General features: G+C 41.9%; 3 protein-coding genes across 4 annotated transcripts; 2 read left to right on the top strand and 1 right to left on the bottom strand.

The window, feature by feature from the left end:
* Window positions 1–606: 606 nt before the first annotated feature.
* On the bottom strand, window positions 607–7,789 carry phf13 (PHD finger protein 13). The gene is made up of 5 exons (XM_071528903.1): window positions 7,430–7,789; window positions 6,470–6,571; window positions 3,724–3,903; window positions 3,174–3,603; window positions 607–3,073 (listed from the first exon to the last, which is right to left on the bottom strand). The coding sequence occupies exons 1-5, from the start codon at window positions 7,472–7,474 to the stop codon at window positions 2,841–2,843; spliced, it is 990 nt and encodes a 329-aa protein (XP_071385004.1). The 5' UTR covers window positions 7,475–7,789; the 3' UTR covers window positions 607–2,840.
* A 2,513-nt stretch (window positions 7,790–10,302) lies between these two features.
* Window positions 10,303–14,292, top strand: LOC139652007 (uncharacterized). Of its 2 annotated transcripts, none has more exons than XM_071528928.1 (4): window positions 10,303–10,386; window positions 10,899–11,320; window positions 12,460–12,503; window positions 12,599–14,292. In XM_071528928.1, exons 1-4 carry the CDS (start codon window positions 10,350–10,352, stop codon window positions 13,566–13,568), a joined length of 1,473 nt encoding a protein of 490 aa, XP_071385029.1. In that variant the 5' UTR covers window positions 10,303–10,349; the 3' UTR covers window positions 13,569–14,292. The 2 variants fall into 2 exon arrangements, with proteins under 2 accessions (XP_071385029.1, XP_071385028.1); XM_071528927.1 differs by having other exon boundaries at window positions 12,457–12,503.
* Window positions 14,293–14,507: 215 nt separating this feature from the next.
* On the top strand, window positions 14,508–19,966 carry LOC139651998 (heme transporter hrg1-A-like). Its single transcript, XM_071528912.1, has 3 exons — window positions 14,508–14,843; window positions 16,705–16,872; window positions 18,470–19,966. Exons 1-3 carry the CDS (start codon window positions 14,714–14,716, stop codon window positions 18,604–18,606), a joined length of 435 nt encoding a protein of 144 aa, XP_071385013.1. The 5' UTR covers window positions 14,508–14,713; the 3' UTR covers window positions 18,607–19,966.
* Window positions 19,967–23,268: the final 3,302 nt, after the last annotated feature.

The raw sequence follows: 23,268 nt of genomic DNA, 5'->3' as shown, positions 1-23,268 counted from the left end.
TAGCTGTCATGAAAGTGGTGCTGAAGCCTCTGATTCAAGCTCTACACGCAGCTTTATGCTGAACTCCATAGGGAGCCTTTGAGCTGTAGGAACTAGTCCTGTTGACTTTTTGTGGTGTCCTCTCTTTTGATTGCTCCTGGTTTTGGCCACCTGCTGTCTAACGTAGTGATCCTGATCTGCAGTTGGATTAGGTTCACTATTACAGCAGCCGTCCTGCACTAATCCTGTTTGTGGGATTTGTCTGATCTTGTTTGCTCCTAGTGTGCTGTTTAGTATTTTGACAGGTCAGTTGGTCAACTCTGCTCTGGTGCCACCATGAGGCCAACAGGAGGCCAACAGGAGGCCTGCTCCCTGCTGTTACATTCCGCCCCATGATCCAAACTGACCCAACAATGTAAAAGTGATGCGTGAGGAGCCTCTGCTCTCTCTCCTGTAAACATTACAATAAATATGAGCAAATCAGATGTAGTGTTTGATTTCAGCAGTATTCTACAAGGGCAAGTCACCTTGACAAAGGACAAAAATGTACTGTGATATTTTGACAATTAAAGAGCAATGGGTTAAAATCGTAACTCTTTATTTACAATAGTTTACAATAGTTTCACAGAAACAGTTTGCACCACAGTACAGACAACGCTTTCTCAATAAGGGGATAGGACAACCCAGGATCAGAATAAACATAAAAGCTGTATCACAATGAGAATTGTTACATTAATTACATTAAGAGGGCTTAAATTAAGAGTTTGTGTCTGAAGATGTCTTCAGACATCAAAAGTTCGCTTGACATGTTTCAAGACATAAATGTCTTGGGAAACAGCAAAATCTCAAGACATTGGGATTTTAGATCTTGAAACATCTTTAAGACATCAAGACATGGGTGATTGCTGGGTATAAACCAGTTAACATTTCCAAATACCACGAGGCAAGAGTGCAGAGATGAGCTTACCGTTTTAAACTCTTGGAGAGTCTTGTGTTCTCAATTCTCTACAAACCACATGCACTGAGTATTAGTCGTACCCTGGTCAAATCATTGATTCTGCATTGTAAAATCCCATCCTAGAGCAACCAAAGGTTCTGTGTCTAAAATCTGTCACTTTCATATGTGATCTATGGCTTTTATATCATCAGAAACAACATGTAGCCTACCCAAACAGGCTTAACAGCAGATGTGAATAACAAAGCTTAAAATCTGTAGTCCAAATTGCAACAACTTGAAAAGTGCCCTGAAAAACCAACCATTTTTCCAATAAACCCGCTGAACATGTGAGTTATTAAATACTGCTGTGAAAACTTTAGCACAAGGCGATTAGAGGCCAAGATCTGATCTGACTCTACAGATCAGATCAATACAAATTGACCCTGCCCATGGTACTTTGCCAACATCCTTTTCCTCCATCTTACAAAGTCTTTACTGAGAAACCATGGACCTAGTTTAGACAACTCATAGCAGCACATGCATTGCCAACATATAGACAGTCACACAATTTTTGCCAACCAAACACACACACACGCATAAATTCACCCAGGCCCAGAGAGAATATCTCCAACAACACTATTCCAGTTAACTGTATACATCACCCTTTTGAAAATAGCTTTTTCCGTTGGAGTTGGTGCTTAAACAGGACGGCCAAATGAGTTCCCTTCTATAAATATAAACTTTTCTCTGAAAACAAACATTGTCTTGAACATGAAATTGTTTAAGCCAAGGGAAATCTAATTCAGGGTTTGAAAAAAAACAACAAGTTCCATCCATTAACAATACCAATGCACAACTCTGTGCTGAAATGCAGCAAAGTCAGGCTGACTGAAGGCAACAGAAATCACCCTTTCTGAAAACTAGTTAATTGCAAACTTAATATCTGGCTTTTGTCAGCATCTGGCTTTTTTTTTCTATAAATTGTGAAATAACTAGATTCTTACCTGTGCAATAACTTGTCAGAAATGGAATTCCATGAAAATAAAAAGAACAGCGGTTAAACAGTTCTTGAAAAAGCAGTGTGTATGAAGTATGATGAGTAACATCTTGATTGAGAGCAGTAGAGGCAGGAAGACAGCTAGTGAACTAGAAGGCAGAGGGACAAGCACTCACTTCAGTTGTGCTGGCATTGAGCCTCAATTATATTCTTTCACAATGTCTTAGATAACAAAACAGAACAATGTAGATGAATCAGATGCAGACTAGTCTCTTGTCCTACATCTTTGTTCTATGGGATTACACCTCAGCTTAATACTATAGCACCATCTGAAGCAATGAATAGAGAGCTTAACTCATTTTCTCATATTAAAACAGTGAATTGTGTAACATTTATAGAGGCTGCTTGAGAAATCGAATCCAGTTTAGACAGAAAGACATACCTTTCCATATAATAGAAAGGTCAGGTGGATATATATATATATATAAAAAAAAAAAACAGAAAGAAGTGCAAACCGTCATTCCAACAAATCCCAGCATGCACCGTAGTGGGTGGCAGTTGTCATGGTATTCTCTATGGCAGTTCAAATGTTTCCAGTGTTCACGAGACACCAAGTCCCAACAGTAGCGGTTTGCTGCTATGCAAATGCCATCTACAGACAGACATCCATTCAGTGATTGCCTTACGCACAGAGTCTGTAGGGAAGCAGAAACAAACCTTAATAAATCTAAAATAGCACTCAAATCATTTTCAAACGGGGTAGGGACTTGGGATAGGTCCACCAAAATGTTTATAGAAAATGTGGCCAGTGCTGGCCATGTAGGACACAGGACGTAGAGTGCAGGACTTGAATTCAGGGAAGGGTCAGTCCAGCAGGTGGGAGAAAACAGGAGAGGATGGGGTCAGAGTTCAGGGTTCGGCCTGTGGTCAGTCTAGCAGATGTTTGCGAGGGCCCATGCGCGAGCGGTGGGAGCGGCGAGCATCCGCAGGTCCGTGTGTGTCTCGGCAGCTCTGGCACACGTATGTCTCTGGGACGTGGCTCTTGCGGATCTTGGCACATGACAGGTGGATCCAGGTGTGACACTTGTTGCACTCGATCATGGCCCGCCCTGCGAAAGGCTTCATGCAGAAACACGTCACCAGGTCCCACGAGTCGTCATCTAGGAGGACAGGAGAGAGCGCACACTGAGCGTTCACTTTGGTCGACAGTCAAACTTCTAACAAAGCAACATATACACACACACCAATACGAGACCTTACCGGAGTCTACCATGATGTCCTCGTCCTCTCCTGATCCGTCTTCGTCTCGGAACACCACCTGTTTCCCCTGGCGGAACACCGTTCTGTTCCCAGAGAAGCCCTCCACCTTCTCCACCTTCACCGTTCCTTCTTCTAGGTCCTGGCCATCCCAGCATGGACGCTCTTCTTTGGGCTCCTGCTTGCAGGGGGAAGGGCTCGGCAGGCGCTGCGGATGGGGAGGGTGGAGGGAAATGGTGATATCATCGTCAGGCTCTTCTTTGATTGTTCGGCCACCGAGAGACAGGGGGAACTGCAGCTCTGGGACTGTTGAGTGGGCCTGTTGCACGGCACTCGGCTCACCAGCCTGGTTCTCCCGTTCCTTTCTCCTCTTCTTCTTCTTCAGTTTGTCAGCTTTCCTGCGGTCATCTGAGTGTAGGGTGGTGATTGTGTGCTGTAGAGGAGTAAATGTACATGTCAGAAATCATGGCAAAATTGTGGTGTGGTATAATTTTAGGGGTTGAAGGTTCAAATATATACTGCTAATGGTTTAAAAGACATCACATAAACTCACATCTTTCTTAGTATGGTTTGATAATGTGGCCCCCGGCTGTGGACGCTTCCTGGTCCTGTCTTGGGGGGCTTTAGGAGGGCGCTGGGGGCAGGAGGGCGGGGGTCCAGGGGTCCAGCCATCACTGTCAGCCGTGCTGCCTGTACTGTTGGGGGGGCTGGAGCTGCTGCGCAGTGGAGAGTCCTGTAGGGACAGACAGAGAAGTGGGGGGTGAGTGAGTATGAGCTCACGACAGGAGGTAAAGCTGCTGATCAACAGCTTACTCCGTCCAGAATACCTGTGACAATTGCAGTGTCTCTTGCAAACCAAACCCAAGTCAAGTTTAGACCACAGAGTAAAGGTAGCTCCCTGCTCACTCCTCTCACATCAGGGCTTAGGCCTATGTTAACCTGCTTTAACATGATTATCATTGCAGGGCTCCTAACACTTTTTCCACTTGTGGCACCGGTGCCACCAACATTTTGGTTTGAAGAGGGCTTCACAAACAGTAATTAATATGTTGTCTATGCTGTATGTTGAAATTAATATTGTTGTGCCTAGAATGTGTAATTGTACACAATACAATATTTTATTGTCCCTCAAAGGGAAATTTGTTTTCACAGCTTTGCAGGCCTCACATAAATACATAGATACATAAGTACATAAATACATATATACATATAACACACATAACATTCAGCATGGCAGTTTGTTCAGTGCCTCAATAGCAGAGGGGACAAAGCTCTTCTTAAAACGGGCCCGTTTCCAGGTCAGAGACCTGTACCTGCGACCTGATGGGAGGAGTGAGAAGAGTGGATTGAGGGGGTGTGTGGGGTCGTGCGCTATGGTGAGTGCTCTGTGTGTTAGGGCTCTGTTGTTGAGGTCTGAGAGGTTTTGGGTTTTGTGCTGTATCAACTGGATATATGTAGATAATATGCTACAATAGATGAAATAGGATATATTTGGCAACTCCATTCACACCCTCCTTTACCAGATTTGGTTTGCCATTAGTCAGTGCTGAAGCTTTAAACCATTTCAAAGCATGAAGTTCTCATTTTTTCCCAACCAAAAGCTCTATCCCAGACAACCAACTCAGAGTTGGTCTGCCTTATGACAGAAATAAAGAAGCTATTTCAACACAACCAAACCAACTGACACTAGGTAATGGTAGGCCAAATCATCTCTACAATAATTTGATTCATAGGGAAGGAGGAAATGGGCCAACTATAAATTAGAGTAATTGGCTATTGTTGGAACTGAAACAAAGTGGGATGCAATGTACTGACCTTTTGCTTTGGGTTGTGTAGGTTGATTGAAACACTGCTTACAGCAAATGTTTAGCAAATACTAGCTTGCATTGTTGTGTGATCTGGCCAATTTGCATTTAATCAGACCGTTTGCAAGGCACTTGATTTCCTACCAAGAAAGATCAATGGGTTTCAAGCAAGAGCAGAAAGACAGCAGTTCTGAACAGAGCTCTAGTGCCAGCTTTGTCATTCCAAAAAGTACTAGTCTCAATCAGAAATTGCCTATGATTCTTTAACAGCTTCAGAAAACACAAAACATACGGTAGTTTTAGTTTTTTTGTCTTATGGAAAATTCTGATTCAAAATGTCAGACTCTTGGCTGGGTTCAGTGGAACTGCTGCAAAAAAAGTAACAAAGTTGCGCTCTGGAGCCATATATCGTAAAGCAGGAAGGCACTTTAGGGGGCCTAAATGGAACAGGGCCAAGGTCTACTGGTTAGGGAGGGGAGGACCTCCAGGGGGGACAGACAGCAGCCCAGTGGGCTAGCATTGGGGAAGAGGGCTGCACAAGCTCTGAATGTAACAGGTCTTAGCAACACAGCACACCAGACAGGAGGTCATGTAGCATTCAGTCACAACTTAATCATGTTGACAAAGACACAAATTATTCATGCCAAATTATGTTTAGCACCATCATCACATGAAGCTACAGTCTAGCTGTGTGAAAGAACAAATTGAGGTTAGTTCTGAAAGGACTAGAAGGCCAGCTGAAACCAAAACACACAAAATAGATCCAGAGAAATGATAACATCAAAAGAATCTCCAAGATTATCTTATTGTTTGGCCATCTCCCTCCCACGTTCCCAACTAGCAGATACAGTTCAATCCAAAGATACAGCAATGAGCAAAAGAGCACACAACCTCCCAAACTCAGTCAGTCCAAGATTAAGAAAGAATGAAAAGTGACTGACTTGCTACACAGTGTGTCAACCAGTTACCGATTAAACGATTTCACTATACCTTCCCAGACAATAATATGCACCATCCCAAATTCTAGACCACTCACTGCATGACATTTACGTAAATAATTACATCCACATGGCTAATGAATCTACATATCGGTTTCAAACCCTTTCATAGCCTTTAGACCAGTTGAATGAAATTTTCTTTCAGAAGCACAACATTCACATTCTCAATATATTTTCTGCATAATTTTAATGTGCTAATTTTGTTAAACTGTTTTCCTCCTTGGTGAGTTTTGTTATGTAGATATCCATTACACTTGCATTTTAATTTGCCATCTAGATTTTGTTCTTGGTTTCTTTTGGAGCAATGTGTTTTTCTAAGGGTCTTACATGTGTTTCTTCTACCTCACCTTTCTTTGCATTAAATATATAAACTCTATGTAACACAGCTCACAAGTGACACAGCTGATCAGAACCCCAGACACGCTTGCCCTAACAACTCAAGTATTGATACGAAGATACTGTTCAAGCACTAAACGCCCACTGATAATTCACTCACCTCTTGAGGGTATGGGATGTAACCGGCATAGGCCAAGACAAAGGTGCAGAACTTGTTAAAATCCTCGACTGTCCTTCTCCTTCTGTATGGCGGACTAAAACCCTGAAACAAAGATCACATTAGTGTGACATTAGCTAGCGTTACATCAAAACTGAATCATGACATGGCGTAACAAGAACTGATCCCGACACAACCATCTTTTGCAATCTGGTACTGCCTATTCGATACAACTGAGCAAAAATGAACGATATCAAATATTAAACAAAGCTAAAGTTTGATTAACTGCATAGACATACATTTCTCCTGTGTCCCCTGAATCGCCTGCGAACCTCGCCACCAACCCCCACCGGTTAACGTTAAACAAATCGAAAAAGACAGCTAACGCTAGCTACGTAGGCTAGTAATAGAGAGCAAATAAGTTACTAATGCTAAGTAGCTGGCCGGCTAACGTTGGTTGAGTTTAGCAAACAAAACTACCAGCCCATTAATGATTTCGGATTAATGACTACCAAACAGTCTTACAGAGTCATAAAAGAAATAACCATTGATAAAAGCAGACAGCGTGAATCTAATACTTTAAATTTGCTAACGTTAATATTAGCATGCAGCGCGATGATGATGGAATGTTTTCTTTTCGATGTAACATTACGCTAGCGTTAACAACATAAAGCTTACAAAGTACCACCAGTTAGCCCATTCTGTGTCATTAACTGCTCATTGTCACGCAGGATATCACGTTTAATTGGTTAAAGTAAACTATTTCATATGTGTTATTCTGAGTTGATATCATGTGCATCTGATTTATACACCAATATGTTAACATTAGCGCAGTGAGCTAACGTTAGCTAATCAGCAGTAGCTACATCGTGTAGTGACAACCTCGAGTAAGTTGACATTTGCTAGCGTCGTTAGCCGTGATTACTAGCAAGTTACTGTAGGGCAGTTGCATTAAATGCTTACCTCTGTCTCAAATGCATGTGATGTCGATGGGTTTAGATCACCCATCTCTAAAAAGTACCTGGCAAGCTGTCGTTTTTCAATAACGTGTCAGGTTAACACACTGGGCTAGCCGATAATCAATGTGACTGTAAACACTACCTAGCTACTTGCTAGCTAGTTTTCAATCTAACGTTAGCTACCTAGCTAAAACTCGAAGCAACAGTGTTCACTCAGTTTGCCATCGTCAGCAGCACCAAGGATAACTTTACTTGGACTACTCTACGGAATTATCCAAATAGCTAGTCAGCTAAATGTTGCAACAGCTACAACTGGTAAACAGCGAACGTTAGTACTTCTATCAAGCTGTCTATCTGCAGCTAGGAAACGTTACTCCGTTTGGTCCGGGTTTACTGACGGCTGGGGGAACGGTACACTTTAACTGTCACCAGCTGCCTGTCACTATTCTTCTTCTTTTTATGGCTGTTGCCATCCAAAAGTTTGCATTACCGCCCACTACTGGTTTTCTGAATTACTTCATTAAAATAACCTAACATCCCACCCTTCAAGCTGTGGCTTTCAAATTGAAATTGTAATCCTATTTCTACAATGTTAACCCATCTCCTTTCCTTCCTTATTAAACACAATCATTCAGACAATTATGCCTGAAAAAATATAAATCCCTCCCTCCCCTCGATATATTGTGAAGGTCTCCACCTGCAACATCAGTAATATCCAGAAATCTTCAGGTAACATCTATTACCATCTTTATTCTCCTCTTTCTTCTTTTTTGGGCATAATTTATGACCATTGCAATAACTGAAATGAATCATGTTTTATCCAGAGAAATAACCTGATCCTCTCTCTCTCTGATCAAAATTCTGTCTTAAAAGACAAAGTGTTGTAAAATAGATACAAATGATTTTAGTTGTGTCACAGCAAATTATAGTCCATGGTTACAATATAAGGCAAAAAAATATATTTTGGAATTGAAAAAAAAAAACCTAGTGTATAGAAGGACTTTAAGTGAATTTAAACACCAGGCCCAAATATTCCTGTATGCAGCCTCCTGTTGCCAGTGTCAAGCCTGCAGGACTCAGGCCTTTGAGGAATGAGAAAAGTTAAATAATATGTTGGAATGAGTCAAAATATTTTATATGGATATGCATCTTGTTCCGGACTGGCATCATTCATGGGGGACGACATGTTACCTTCTTTTGCCAAGATGGCTGATTGGCTATCCTTCCAAGTCATCTGGAAAGGAAAGAAAGGTTGTTGGAAGAAGGGAAACAACATTCTGCCTATTTTTTTAGACTTGAGAATTGTCATTCAAGAAATAGTTGAAGGTAGATGAAGCCATTACTAATGATCGTCTAATAATCTTTAGATTCTAGAGTGATTTTTGTGCACATTTGTATAACTCAAGATACTGTGTGTGAAGAGTTTGCATCATGGTTTCTGGACTCTACGTACAATAGAAAGCTTGTTTATGAAAAACCACAGTGTTATTCTCCCATTGACATACTGTAGATTGAATTATTGAGGCCATATTGAGGCAATAATAAATCACCTGAGAAGGATGAAATTACCTCATAATTTTATAAATTGTTTTCAGAGCATTTAGCACTATTTCTGCTTGAGGTATTTGAGAGCATTGAAAAGAACATCCTCTCTCCCACTGTGACAAAGGGTCTGATTGATCCCTAAGCCTGAAAAAAACCTGCTTCTCATTGATAATTGGTGCCCAATCAGCCTTCTAAACCACGACTATGAAATCTTTGCTTGAGTGTTTGCTAAAAGGTTGAGGACTCAATTATTGATGAGATGCAAACAGGCTTTATGAATAATTGTAATGGGGGCTATTCCTGCAAGATCTGTTATGTTACGTATAAGGTTAGAAATGTATTTTTGTGTCATCCACATGCCCCACCCTGCTAATCATTGAAGAAGTTGGATGTTGTACCAGGGGCTGTCAAAAGTACTCCAACATCAAGACGACTACAGGTGGAAATAGCAGAAACGCCACTGCACATATGGAGGAAACAGCTGGATTTAAACTATCGGGTTAATTTGCAAGGGCATGAGGATAATCACCCTGGGTGTTACAGGCATGCTGGGAACACCAGAGAGCAGGTTTTGAGTGGGCAGTAAGCGTGTGGGCAAAAGAGATGGAAATATGTGGTGAAGAATTCAGTCCCACAGTAGTGATACCTGCGGTGGCACCAAGGTTGCTTACATCTTCAGTGATTGATTTGCTAGAACTAAAAAAGAGATAGAGAAATTGATCTGGTACATTAATTTGGCAATCATATTGAAACATAATGTCATGCTTTCTCTCAAATACTGTACAGATGGATCAAAGGATCTAGAGACATGGACACAGTCAGGAGGAAGAATCAGTGGACCATGGTGTCCCAGAGGACCCAGGTGTCAAAGAGAAAGGGAGGTGTTGAAGGCAGAGGCGAATAAAGCTGCTAAAAAGGCCTTTACACTCAAACAGTTATTGCGCAAACTTGATATGTTTTGTAGAATTTTATTTTATTTTATCAAAGCAATATGATTGTGGTATGGTAATAAATAAAACTTGGCCCGCCCTCCGGAGCAGTAGGGGCTGTAATGCTTCTCAACGTCGGATACCAACTGCCGTAAAACAAGGAGAAGAAGAAGAAGAAGAAGAGGAGGGAAACCCGGGAAATCTCATCTTATTGTTGTTCCGGTCGGGTGTTTTGAGGTGCTCCTAGCAGCCCGCATCGACCACATTGTAAGAAGAATCAATCAAAAACAAACTCTCCAATTGTTCAAAATGCCTAACTCCAAACTCCAGTTGTTTCGGAGTTTTCTCACTGAACGATTAACAGCAGTTGCTGTGGAGATATTTGGAGAGGTTGAGAGTATTGTGGACGGATACAGCGAGGAAAACAAACGGCTGCAGAACATACTGAACATGGTGCTCAACCCCGAGATAAAGTTACACAGGACAGGTTGGTAGCGTTTGCTTTTCTTACTAACGTTAACTAACTAACTAGCTAGGCCAACTAATATAACTTTCATTGACTTACTTGACTACAGCAGTGCAAAGTTGGTTAACGTTTCTGTGTCGACCTGATAATGAATTCGATTTTTTGTTTTGTTTGTAACTTTGTACCAACCATTAAAAAAAAAAAATGCGCAAATGACATCTTCAAGTAGTATGTGTTTTAGCTTTGGGAGAGACTTCTTCATGTTCATAAATCCATACATATCTGTGAAGTATTAAAGGTGTATGTGACTTCTCTATTGGGGTGTGATTGGTTTGATTGAGGATTGCACTGGACATTGTTTTTCAGTTCGATGCTTTTAACATTATTGACTTGCTTGTTTTACTAAAAAAACAAACCTGTGCACTAAAAATAAACAGCACTAATCTAACGTTCATAAATGTATACTACACACAATGTGAAGCCAACTGATGTAATAGTAAATACTGACCTTACTGCTTTTTGTTTCACAATAGACTACATTAAACAGACTGCATCAACCACAGCTGTCCATGAGCAGACCCGGGCTGCTCCGGGCCCAGAGAGACCAGAGCCTTGGCATACGAAAATTAAAGAGGAGCAGATTGAATATGCGACTAGTCAGGCAGAACAACCTCAAGGCTTTGACGAAGCGGATACCATGAACTTCATCATACCAGTCTGTGTGAAAAGTGACACAGAAGAAGACTTAAATCATCCATACAATCTTCAAGTGGTGCAGTGTAAGAGTGAATCGTCGTCCACTCTCACAGCTTATGAAATGGATGATGCACATGAGACCGAGACCTTTGGAGACTTTGAAGCAAAAGCTGATGGCCCGCATCTGTCCAGAGGAAGTGCAGATAAAGACTGGAAATATTCAGGGTGTGAAGAATGTGGTAAAAGCTTGAAGAAAAAGGTAAGCTTGTTCAGGCACATCACAGTAAATCCCATTAATTTGAAGCATCTAATCTTTGCTATTTGACAATCTAGAGAAGCTTTGTCAAGTAATAAAAAGCACACGCTAAAGGTGGCAAAATACTGAGCACAATAACTTACAGGCCAAGGTACAAGGGGTGCATATATTTACCTGACAGTCTAGATATGTGGCTTACATCAACGTGGGACACCAGTCAGTAGCCAAATGCTGCTAAATCCTTGTGGCTGGTGAGTTTGTCTACTCTCTCAGACAACTTGGCATTAAATAACAAGAAGTAGGAAGGAATTAGGGATGCACTGGTATGTCTGCAGAGCAGTATGAGCCGATATCAGCTTTAAAAAGCAATATCTTTTATCAGCCCGGTATTATTTTTACTGCCAACATTTGGCTGATTGTGGAATTGTCATATTTTGTGACCCTTTTTCACTTTTGTGTCACTTAATACAACTGTCAAATTAGCAACAAAATAAAACTAACAAGGTCTTTTGTTTAAAAAAAACACTATCTTAACATAGGCATGTCTGAAAAGCTTAACATGTTTTGCATCTGCATTTGTACTAAGTTTCTTATCTATAGGTGGGGGAAATGTTGGATATCGGTATCTGCTTCAAAAACCATATCGGTTCCCTAGAAGGAATAGTATGCTTTGTACTGAGACTACAGTGATCATTGGTGATGTCAATCTGTAAGGCTTCTTCCCCCACAGAGTAGGTCGTTTAAATTTAATGTGTGTTTGTATTACAGCCTGATAAGGATTTTAGCACACGTGGTAGATCTTGGCTTATACATGTTCGATTAGCAAGAATAATAGGCGAGTAATTGAGATCCGAGTAAGCAGTCACAAAACAACCTCAGTAGTCATCAGGCTATCATTTGTGTAAATATATAGTAAGTAAGTAAAACTTTATTTGTATAGCACTTTTTTAAACACACAGTCACAAAGTGTTTAGTACAGTGTCATGTTACTTTATGTCTCTTAACAATGGCTAACTGTTATCCTGAGGCCTTTAAGGACAGGTATGGGATGTTTTGTTCACGCTGCATTTACTTTAAGTATAAATTTATGACATTTTTAATCAAATATGTTTTTTCTCTCCATGGTGTGTTCAACAAAGAAGAAGGCGAAGAGACCTCTGCAGAAAACCATGCTAGAATTTCCAAGGTAGGAGCCGAATGACTAGATAGATTTTAATTATGTGACAACAGAGTGGTAGCTGTTTTCTTACACCGCTGATAATGTTTATTGTTTTCATACAGGACGACGCACTACAGATCATTCCCAGGTAAACTGGCTGACTGCAGGCCTTTTTTATCAAGGCTCACTGAAGCCTTCAAGGACATCCCCGATGACAAAAAGCCTCTTATAGCCAAAATGAACCTCACAGCTAATGTGGAGTTAGTTGACTGTGCTTTTGGCAAAGTTCCCAAAGGCTGCCCCCTGTCCTACCAGTGCCCTGTGCCATCAAGCCGCGATTACAGTCCTCACGAGGATGCCCCCCCTCCACCATCGCTCCCCCTGGCCTCTCACAGACTGGAGCCCGTCGCGGCGCTCCCCGACCTCAGTGCCTCGGAGCAGGAGCTCGTAGAAGCCCTGCGGGTGTCCTGGGACGCGGCGCACGACCTGGAACGTTCCACCTGTGGGCTGAGCGAGTCGGTGGAGGAGCTGCGGAAGTCGCGCTTGACCGGCCGTTTCAGGGAGATCTGCCACCTCAAATCGGGAAGGAGTCACGCGCAGCACCTGGTTTTCAAGATACAGAGAGAAACCCCCCTGTCCTGGACGAAGAAGCTGGAAAAGGAGCAGATGCCCGAAGCTCTCCGGGAATACTGCGAGCATGCGTTTGTCAACTGGTCCCCTTGCGGTTTGGTCGTCCACCCGGATGCTCCGTGGCTGGGGGCGACGCCTCACGGGCTGGTCTACGACCCCAAGGAGAGCCCCGAGTACGGCCTGGTGCACGTCAAATGCTCCCCAACCCGGAGCTTCGCCGACTGCCAGTTCCTGGACTCCCAGTGCGGAGTCCTGGAACTGAAGAAGACCCACACCTACTACTGGCAGATGCAGGGGGAGATGATGCTGACAGGCACCGAGTGGTGCGATCTGGTGGTGTACACAGACGAAGACATACTGGTTCAGCGTGTCTACCGAGACAAGACCATGACAAAGGCCATGAAGGAAAAGTTGGACCTCTTCTTTTTCCATTACTACTTGCCAAGTCTGACTTCTGTCTGATTTCACAGCTTGGGTGTGTGGCATTGTGAGATTGCTGCCATACACTGTGTAGTTCCCATCAGGTGGTTGGTTGTGATTTTTAACATGTTACAATTAACTTGAATGTATCTTTTTTTTTTTTTTTTATCACTGATGATTTACTGGCATTAGTAATAATGTTATGTCTTTTATTAGTTTCGTTTAGGCTACTCAAGTGGAACTTTGATTGTGTTTTTCAAGTTTTTTCTATCTTCTATTGATTTTCTTTAGCCCAAAGCCTTGTGGGTATATATTATTTTAAAGGATGGATATGTGATTTTCTTCTTAATTCATCTGTATTTCTGTTTTGTTTTGTTATTTCTCACTGGACATCACTGGGGATGTAATCACATCTTCAAGGCAATTAGGTAGATTAAATAGTAAATAGAATAGTTTGGCGTTATTGCAACTTTCCAAAGCTGCTGTTTTTGTGTTCATCCTCATGTGGGCTGCGTGATGTTCTGTTCAATCAAGTTTTTACGATCTGTTAGACTGCATCAGTGGTTTGTAGGTCGGCACAAATTTGAAATTTCAAGCTACTGCCAAAGCATTATCAGTGTGTAAAACCAATGAGAATGTTACTGCAGATGTGAATTAATATAAACTGCAGGTTTGAACAGTTGAATGAAAAAATAAATTCCCTTATAGCTACTGTACTGACTCGATGTCATAATCTCGAAAAGTCACTGATTAGTTCCCTGTTTCAGAAAGGTGCTATATGAATAAAGTTCTTTGTTATGGTTATTGTTATTAGACATGTGGTGATGTTATTTATTTTGTGAGTGATCCAGTCTCCTCCTCTAGAGGGCGCTGTCTCCGCTCAGCATGTGCTCCAGGATCGAGGAGGATTTCTTTGGCTATCAGCATTAGATAACACTGTAGAGTTGAGCAATGTTCTCATTTCACTCGACAGATAAAAAACAAAACGAGCTGTTAGGAATAGCTGTTACTCTTAGCCTGTTTGTTTAACTGTCCGTCAGCAGCAGGACCCGTCGCGTCCTCCAGGCCTTTTTGCAGAGGGACCGGATGCAGTTGTTTTGAAATTTACCAGCAGCTCGCAGCCACACAATCGGTCCTCGTCTTGTTGAACCCGTCTACTTTCCTACCAGCTTTTTGTTTTTGTGAGAATGGGGATCAATAAAACGTACATCAGTATCGGCTATGCCTCGTTCGGCATGCTCATGGGGTTTTCCGCCTTCCTGGTGTGGAACATCGCGTACAGACAGCCGTGGACCGCAGCCATGGGGGGACTGTCAGGTAAACACTGTCTGTCTGCCTGTCACACACAGTATCTCTGCTAACTAACCTCTGGAAAAACATTTGTTCCTCTGGTGTCTAACCTAACGTTACCATGTGCAGCTTTCCATTCCAACTAAACACCAGTTCATTTCACTAACATTAGTGCGTTCCCCACTCTCTGGATGAAGGTGTCCTATTCAGAACTGGACATCGCTGGTCTAAACCATAGACAAATACGGTTTGTAGTAATACCACATACACTCTAAATCTATTGATTATTGAATTAACCTGCAACATTATAGCAAGGCAGAAATTAGTTTAGTGTATGGAGGTAACGTTAACTGCGTCTCGATGTCATATAAACTCTTGAAATTAAGTTGTTGTTTTTTTTAATCTGCCAATATAACGTTAACCTTTAACACACTTGTCAGTATTAATAGTTGACAGGTGCTTGTCATGATGTGTATACAAGGGTCTCAGTTTGAAGGGAAGAACCGCAAGTCCCCGTCGGGATATTCTAGGAATACAGTTATACCATAGGAAATAAAAAAGTAAAGGGTAAAATGTATTCTATTTTAGAGAAACAATAAGTCGGGCTTTATAGCCATTTTCATTAGATGCTAAATTTAACACTGAACTTTATTAAGTGGTGTAATTGACTTCAACAATACCCTTAATTCCTAATAGGAGTGGGGTTTAGGATTGTTACTAAGTGCGGGTCTGCTTTTGCATCAAAGAGTCTTCAAATGCACTTGAATATGACATCGGCACAAACCCTCAGTTTCATTAATGATAAAATATGTCACTGTTCCGCCTGCTTAAAGAAAATGAAATAGAACTGCTGGCTGTAATGGTTGTGTTTGGTGTCCTGTTTAAGCAGTTATGTAATAGACTGTGTTAAGCAGTGGATCCATGGATGTGAACTTTGAGCCATTGTTATGGTTAGCAAGTCCATATCTGTAACCTCTGTACTCCATCTTTTATTGGATCTACCATGTCTTGTTCTAGTCGTGCTAAACATGTTACTAAAGATCAAGCTGTCTAGTTGAAGTTGTCTTGTGATTTTTCTGAGTCAGCCAAAATTGTGGAACATTTCAACCATTAAGTACCAAAAGCGCAGGGTTTTCTCTATCACTCCTTCACACCAACACATTTAGTGACCTCCACATTTATTATTATTTTAACCAAATTCCTTGACATAGTAGCACCAGGATGAAATGGTGCTGGTGTCTTTCCCCGTCTGACATCTGCATTTTAATCAAGTGTTTCCAAAAGGGAACTGGCTCCAGCCTGGTCCAGTGATGTTTGATCATAAGTTTTTTTTTTGCTATGCTGACACAATGACATAGCAAATTATAATTTGACACATGTCTGCATTTGAGGTGGTGAAGCGGGGGGGGGGGGGGGGGGGGGGGGGGGGCAGGCAAATTTAGCACAGTCATCTGATCATTGTGAAAATGGTGAAAGTACAGCTTTTCAACACACCTAACCTTAACTTAAACTAAGGCTAAAGTAGAAGCTTTATCAGATCCTACATTTAACTGTCTACCCGGGCTCCTGAGATAATGTTTAGACACAGTGAAAGCTTTTAAAGGAAGGTGAAATGTCAGGTTGACAGCTAAGTGTGGCATTTCTTCACAACACTGCGACCATAAAAAGGGAACATGGAGGAAGAAGTGATCATTGACTCAGCATTTGACAACATGCTGTGTCAGGATGCGCCCCTGAGAAACACACACAAACCCAGACCAGGTCAATGGCTGCTATGTATGATCAGTTAATATCAGCTGTCAGTGTGTGGTCTTTAAAGTGATGTTGCAAAAGTTTTCCAAAGTTTTCCCAGACTAAGAATTCACCGTGTGTGTGTCCCTCCCCTCAGGTGTGCTGGCACTCTGGGCCCTCATCACCCACATCATGTATCTGCAGGACTACTGGCGGACCTGGCTCAAGGGCCTCAAGTTCTTCCTCTTCATCGGGGTCTTCTTCTCCCTGCTGGCTGTGGTAGCCTTCATCACCTTCCTCTCCATCGCTATCACCAACAAGGAGTGTGAGTAGTTCCAGACCCCGCTCCTGTCCCGCACAACGCGGCTTGTCTTCTGTTCTCTACTACATGTACTTAGCAATGCATGATTCGTAATCCCTCATCAGATCAGTTGCTATTTGTCGTCACTGCTATCGATCAGAGGAGGAAAACGTAACCAGCTGCCTTGACATACAACATTATGTCTGTTTCGATAGCTAATGAAGTTTCTTGATGGAGACTTTACAGCAGCAGAGTCTGTGTATTGTCATAGCTACTGAGCATTTCAAGTAGAAGTTAAAGTTCACAACTATACTTTAGGGCTGCAACTAACGATTATTTTCATTGTCGATTAATCTGTCGATTATTTTCTAGATTAATCGATTAGTTATTTGGTCTATAAAACGTCAGAAAATGGTGAAAAATGTCGATCAGTGTTTCCCAAAGCCCAAGATGACGTCCTCAAATGTCTTGTTTTGTCCACAACCCAAAGATATTCAGTTTACTGTCATAGAGGAGTAAAGAAACCAGAAAATATTCACATTTAAGAAGCTGGAATCAGAGAATTTTGACTTATTTTTCTTAAAAAATTACTCAAACCGATTAATCGATTATCAAAATTGTTGGCGATTAATTTAATAGTTGACAACTAATCGATTCATCGATTAATCATTGCAGCTCTACTATAGTTTCCCTAACAGTAAATTTGACTTGCAGCAAAACATACAATACTGTACATAGTCAAAATAAAATCAAAATCCAGAAAGATATAGAGTACATTTAAATAAAGTAATGGAAAGAACAGAAGATTGAATTACCCAAGAAGTAGGGGCATGGGGTGCAGAGTCTGTCTACTTTGTGAAGAAGTGTTGTAGTTTACCTTTTGTTGTACCCACTGTGCCTCAACCTGCCTCGTCTACTTCTACTTCAGTTAGTGATTTCCTACATTTCACAGAATGTCTTTCGACAAGTCCCAGAGAACGGCCGCAAACTTGCTGCTTTCATTACGTGTAGCTGGAGAGAGTGGTAGAGGTTAAGTCTGATTTTGTAGGCTGTTAAAAAAAAAAGTAGTATATCCATTCATGTCAGCTCTTATTTTTGAAATTCTTATTTTCCGTAGGGATTTTGGATTGCACACCAAATGGCGGAGATGCAAATTGCTGGCATACAAAATGATGCAAGATGATGATGATTTCTGCTTATGGCCTCTATAGCAATACCGGAGAGAGTTTTTCCAGTTGAGAAAACGCAAAAGTCGCAGCCCTTACTCAAAACGCAGCATGTCTTATTGGCTGCATTGCATTATGGTCTATTGGGTCTACTGTCGGTGGAGAAATTTGTATCTCTGCCTCTTCTCCAATGAATTTCTCCCTGTATGATGGCTGAACGTCGGTGCAAAATGATGAGTAGAAAGAAGCCCGTTCTCTTTGAGTCTGAAGGACTGACATCAGTACATCACCAGTGTTTAAGTGTTTCACGGTTGATGTTTTTTTGTGGAGTGGCTCAAATTCTCCCCACAGAGGGTGTCTAGGGCAGTCTATGATGCCCTGGGCTTTGTGTATAATCTGTCCCACATTCAGAATGCCATGTCTAATCTGTGCGTCCCCCCCCCCTCCGCCCACAGCCCTGTCCAACCCTCAGAGCCTGTACCTGTCCTGCGTGTGGAGCTTCATGAGCCTGAAGTGGGCCTTCCTGCTGGCCCTCTCCGCTCACCGCTACCGCAAAGAGTTCGCCGACATCAGCATCCTCAGTGACTTCTAACGACGCTCGGACGTCCCACGCTGACCCGGGGTCAGCTGTGCAGGAGACTCACCGTGCGCGCTTCCCAAACTGAGGGAGGGACAATGCTAGTATGAATTAGGTGGACGCAAACAAAAAAAAGGGCAATATAAGATGAAACCGAGGCTTGGTGTCGTGGGTGAGCACACTGACCCCGGCTGTTCCCCTGCCTTCCTGGCCAGTGCCCCCCCCCAACCCCCCATCCCCACCCCAAAACCTCCCCTCTCTTTTTACTGTGTGTGCAGGGTTTGTCCTTGGCTCATCGGGCCACTTTACCGACAAGACCAGCCCTGTTTTTTAATGATCCTTTATAGGTTTTATTCTCTTATTTATGTAATATTACAGTGTCACTTCTTCCCCAATGCCCCGTTTAGTCACGCTTCACTACTATTCCCTCATGTGAAAAAAAGTATTTTACATCCATTATATGATAAAGAAGCTTTTTGCTAGCACTCCTCAATGTAGTTTCATGCTTTAGCCACAAGAGGGTGTCACTCTACCAACAATGATATGAGTGTGTGTGTGTGTTTGTGACACCCCACTTGGTTCAAAAAGGGTGAGATATTACATCAGTTTCTGTTTTTGTATCAATGAACTATGAACTAGCCGTACTAGTACATTAGACTTGCACATGCTATATATTACCAATTACTACAGAATAACTAATTTCTCTCCCCATCACAAAGTGTGTGTATAGCCTGTATATCAAATGGTGCAATCTGTGTGTATCACATGGTGTCAAGGTTATGATGAATGTTGATGAACAAGGTATCAGGTTTCTGATGGAGTGAGTGAGTCGGGGTCATGGAGAGTGAGGGTCGCCCAACATCCTGCAACACCCATGTGACTGCTTTCCTCCACACTTCACAATTACAACCCACCTGCCCCGGTTCTATATATTTCTTATCTGAATGGACATTCTTCAGATAAGGAATGATTTTTGTACCATGTTTTTTTTTTTTTTTTTATCAGTTTGACAAAAAAGAAGCAGAGATGTCCACACGTGTGAAACTGGGCCCTGCTCGGGTCCGTCGATTGTATCTTGGTTACGGCTTTAGCTCGCAACAGCAGTGCTACGAAAAATGTGCATGCTTAAGTAATCATGATGATTTTTGTTATGTTTCTCCTCATCCAAGCCATTTGTGATAATTATGTTGTTGCGTAAGGAGATTATTGTGCTGTTCTTCCTTTTTAAATGTTTATCTCTGCACACTACCATATCTATCATGTTAAATAATGAAGTGTGGCATTGTGTATATCCATGTAACACTTGCGTGAATGTAGGAGTGTGTGTGTTTGTACGGGTATGTGTGTCTGAGAGCCGCGTTAATAAAATATCTTTTATGACATCTCTGCGCATTGGTAGTAGTGTATTTCTGCAGCGCAGCTTGAAGAGAGACATGTCAGTGGCTAACAACTGTTCAGCTCTTAAGGAGGAATGTGGACACAGAAGGGAAATGGATGTCTCTTTGAATTGTTTTATGACCAACAATGTCAGCGTATTTAACTGTTTCTCTTTAGGCAAAAGATTTTTTTAAATTCCTCTGTGCTATGTGAAGGGATGGTGACAGCATAGAAGTAAAAAAAAAATTAAAAGATTTGTTTTTCACCCTAACACTTGTGATTTTCACATAATATGAGGAACTGTCATGGGAGCAGACTGGGTCTCCTTCCTACTAAGCGGGGTCATCAGGGTCAGTGTGGAGTGTTAGAGAGGGATTTGCACCATGAGGGGAGTGAAGCGCTTTCCCACCCACCCAAACCACATTTATGAAGAAAAACACCCTATAGCATTGCAATCGTAACAGTAAATGCCGGGCAATAACCTGCACTTTGAAGTGAGGCAATTATTCCATCCATCCACATTTTTATTTTGTCCCTCAAAGGGAAGGTGGGGGTGCAGAGAGTTTTGCTGTATGATTTTGTTAAGGCAGCTGCCTGATAGAAAGACTTTGAAGTTGATGTGAAAAATATGTGACTGAATTATGTCGGCGCATATCGGTGTTTGCTGCATTAGAACTCATTTCTAGTTGGAGTGGCTCATTTAGAAAGACACTATCACTGGTAGAAAAATTACATACATTACATAACTCGCAAATTCACTCTAGAGTTGTTACGGAAAAACATCACTATGCTAAAGACTAAGGAAAGTGAAGCTGGCACTATACCAGTGTTTCATTATTTAGTAGAAATACCAGTAACTTTGATCCTTAAGAAGCCACTATCATTATTTTACTCTTTTTTTGTTGCTTTCCCCCGTCCTACCTCTTTGTTTAAGGACATTTTTGGTGGTACTTATATCTTAATTGCATTACACTGGTTTGTTTGCAAGCCCCTAGAGTCTCATTGCATCAAGGTAATTGCAATGTTGTGGTTAAATCACCATAGTAACATTTTTTATCTAGCCGTTATAAACTTCAACATTAAGAAACTGAAAAACAATCCGGGTTACTTTCCACTGAGCAAGCTGGGGGCTTTGGAACCAAATGCGTCCTATTAAGTTTATACACTAGGCTGTAAAACGTGTGTGTGTGTTTTTGTGTGGTATGTAAAGAGGGGGAGGGGTCTCATTTTATTCAATTATGGGACTCCTTTCTACCCAAATCAAGGAAGGAAGTCGTCTAAGTCTTGACTGGCAGTCTGGCAGAGGGGGTGAGACTGGAAAGAATGGATCATACATCAAAATATCACAACTATCACAAACATCCTGTGGAATAAGATGATAAAGTGCAACATTTTTCCACCTGACTCTAACTCTGTAACACTCAGCTTAATCACAGTACAGGGAATTTCTTCTGTTGTTTTCTGCCAGAGAATGTTAGAAAGTATCCAAATCTATTCCTGCAGGATGCAGACACGTGTCTTTATGGTCATCCACCTGTCTAACCTCAAACCTGTTTATGTGTTCTAGTTGCCATTTTAAAATGAGTAGTTACAGCAGATTTTACCACTCTTTCTTGGGCGTTATTACATGTGGCAACAGTCTCTATGTTGGGTATTGCGGTTTTGCGTTTGTCACTGGAGAAGGTGGACAGGGATTCACAGGTCTGGCTTATGTCTGTGAAACCTGATGGTTAAGAATACAACTGAGAAAAATATGAACATCGGTATTAATAATACTAAAGTAAAACATTCAATCTAAAAAAAGAAGAGACACAAAAAAACCTGAATGAAAGCAAACATCTTGAATTAGTAGAGAACCAGATGGCCTCTTTGACATTAAGAAGCCGCTTTGGCATTTTAAGAAGGCAGTTTCAGAATGATTTCCGAGGAACTTCCGCAAAGCGCAGTACAAAGCCCACAGATATTTAAGCAATATCCATAGCAATTTACTGTTTTATTTACAAACTGAAACATATGTTTCTAGACCTTTGCACACACTCCCCCCCCTCCCTTTTCTCCTTATTACCACACTGATTTACTGCTGCCGCATCTCTCTCACACTATTTAGTCCTTTTCCTTTCTTCCTCTCTCTCTCTCTCTCTCTCACTCTCTCTCTCTCTCAATCTTCGTCTCCCATCACTCATCACTCAATCAAACTCAGGCCCTGCAGGACTCCTCTCCCCCTCAGGCCCAGCCAGACCTGCTTGTTAACCCTTTCTCTTGGCAGCAGTACAGTAGATGCCCTACCTTCAGGTTCCATTACTGTTTTCGCTGCTCTGCCTCTTGTGTTTGTGTGTGCCTCGCTCTGCCCCTGGGACCACTGCAAGCCCGCATCTGAAACATTTTAGGGAGACACATATTTGCTGTTTTAGAGCACAAAGGGATATGCCATGGCAGAGGCTGTTTGAAGTGGCTTCACAGGGGGAACCAGAACCAGAGCGAGGGATTAGAGAAACCATAAAGAAACGTTAGCGCAATGTAACTTTGGTAAGGTCATCTAATCTAATGGAAGAAGGGATTGATTCAATGTGAAGGCGTACCCCTTTGAAGCTGGCTGCACAGCTCTGTTGATGTTTCTAATGCAATAGCTCTGCTGTAGGAACGCAGCGTTCCTCCACCTTGCAGACAGTGCTTCACTGTACATTTGACAGCACTGTATGCGTGATAGCGCCTAATCTGAGAGATTTCACCGGTTCAAACAAACTCCTGCCTCAGGAGATTACACAGTGCTGCGGGGAGCCCAGGTCTGCACTGCTTCTCATCACCAGTATTTGAAGTGTGAGCTTCATAACAGGCTCCTTATCTAAATAAATTATTCTCACAAATGTTTGAGCAAACTGATTTGTCTGAACCCTCAGTCTGGACCAAGTAGGTGTTTCATCACCCATTTAATATCCAGATACTCAGAGGTCATCCTAAATAAAGGGGTGAAAGCGGCCTAAATTAGACCTGAACAACTTGTTGATGGCTCAGTTAAGTGAAATCTGTGTTTGTTGCAATAAGCCTGCTGCTGGGATCGGTGTGTTCAGACTGAGAAGCTATATTCAGCGTGAGCGTATCGTAGTGAGACAGGATTTGATGGACATTTACAGCAGACTGAATATTGAGACTGCACCTTTTTAGAATCCACATGATGTATGTTGTGATTTCCTTTCCATCCATGCGCTTTCATGGCCTGGGGTTGAATACACATGTTTTGAATGACCCTTGTGATCTCTGTATTTTGTTCACAGAACTTCAGGCGCAGAGGTTTAGTGAAAA

This window comes from Centroberyx affinis, unplaced genomic scaffold (assembly GCF_046629955.1).
Source record: "Centroberyx affinis isolate AG114_WGS23_722 - 3 ecotype Tasmania unplaced genomic scaffold, CSIRO-AGI_Caff_v1 ptg001738l_1, whole genome shotgun sequence".
Taxonomy (NCBI): Eukaryota; Metazoa; Chordata; class Actinopteri; order Beryciformes; family Berycidae; genus Centroberyx; species Centroberyx affinis.
Note: the sequence above shows the minus strand (reverse complement) of the source record. Positions and strands in the feature narration are given on the sequence as shown.

Coding starts and splice junctions, on each gene's coding strand:
- LOC139651998 (XM_071528912.1), top strand. CDS start 14,714: ATGGGGATCAATAAAACGTACATCAGTATCGGCTATGCCTCGTTCGGC. Junction 14,844..16,704: donor AGCCATGGGGGGACTGTCAG/GTAAACACTGTC, acceptor CCCTCCCCTCAG/GTGTGCTGGCACTCTGGGCC. Junction 16,873..18,469: donor CGCTATCACCAACAAGGAGT/GTGAGTAGTTCC, acceptor CTCCGCCCACAG/CCCTGTCCAACCCTCAGAGC.
- LOC139652007 (XM_071528927.1), top strand. CDS start 10,350: ATGGTGCTCAACCCCGAGATAAAGTTACACAGGACAG. Junction 10,387..10,898: donor GATAAAGTTACACAGGACAG/GTTGGTAGCGTT, acceptor GTTTCACAATAG/ACTACATTAAACAGACTGCA. Junction 12,504..12,598: donor ACCATGCTAGAATTTCCAAG/GTAGGAGCCGAA, acceptor GTTTTCATACAG/GACGACGCACTACAGATCAT.
- phf13 (XM_071528903.1), bottom strand. CDS start 7,474: ATGGGTGATCTAAACCCATCGACATCACATGCATTTGAGACAGAG. Junction 3,904..6,469: donor ACATCCCATACCCTCAAGAG/GTGAGTGAATTA, acceptor CTGTCCCTACAG/GACTCTCCACTGCGCAGCAG. Junction 3,074..3,173: donor GGACATCATGGTAGACTCCG/GTAAGGTCTCGT, acceptor CTGTCCTCCTAG/ATGACGACTCGTGGGACCTG.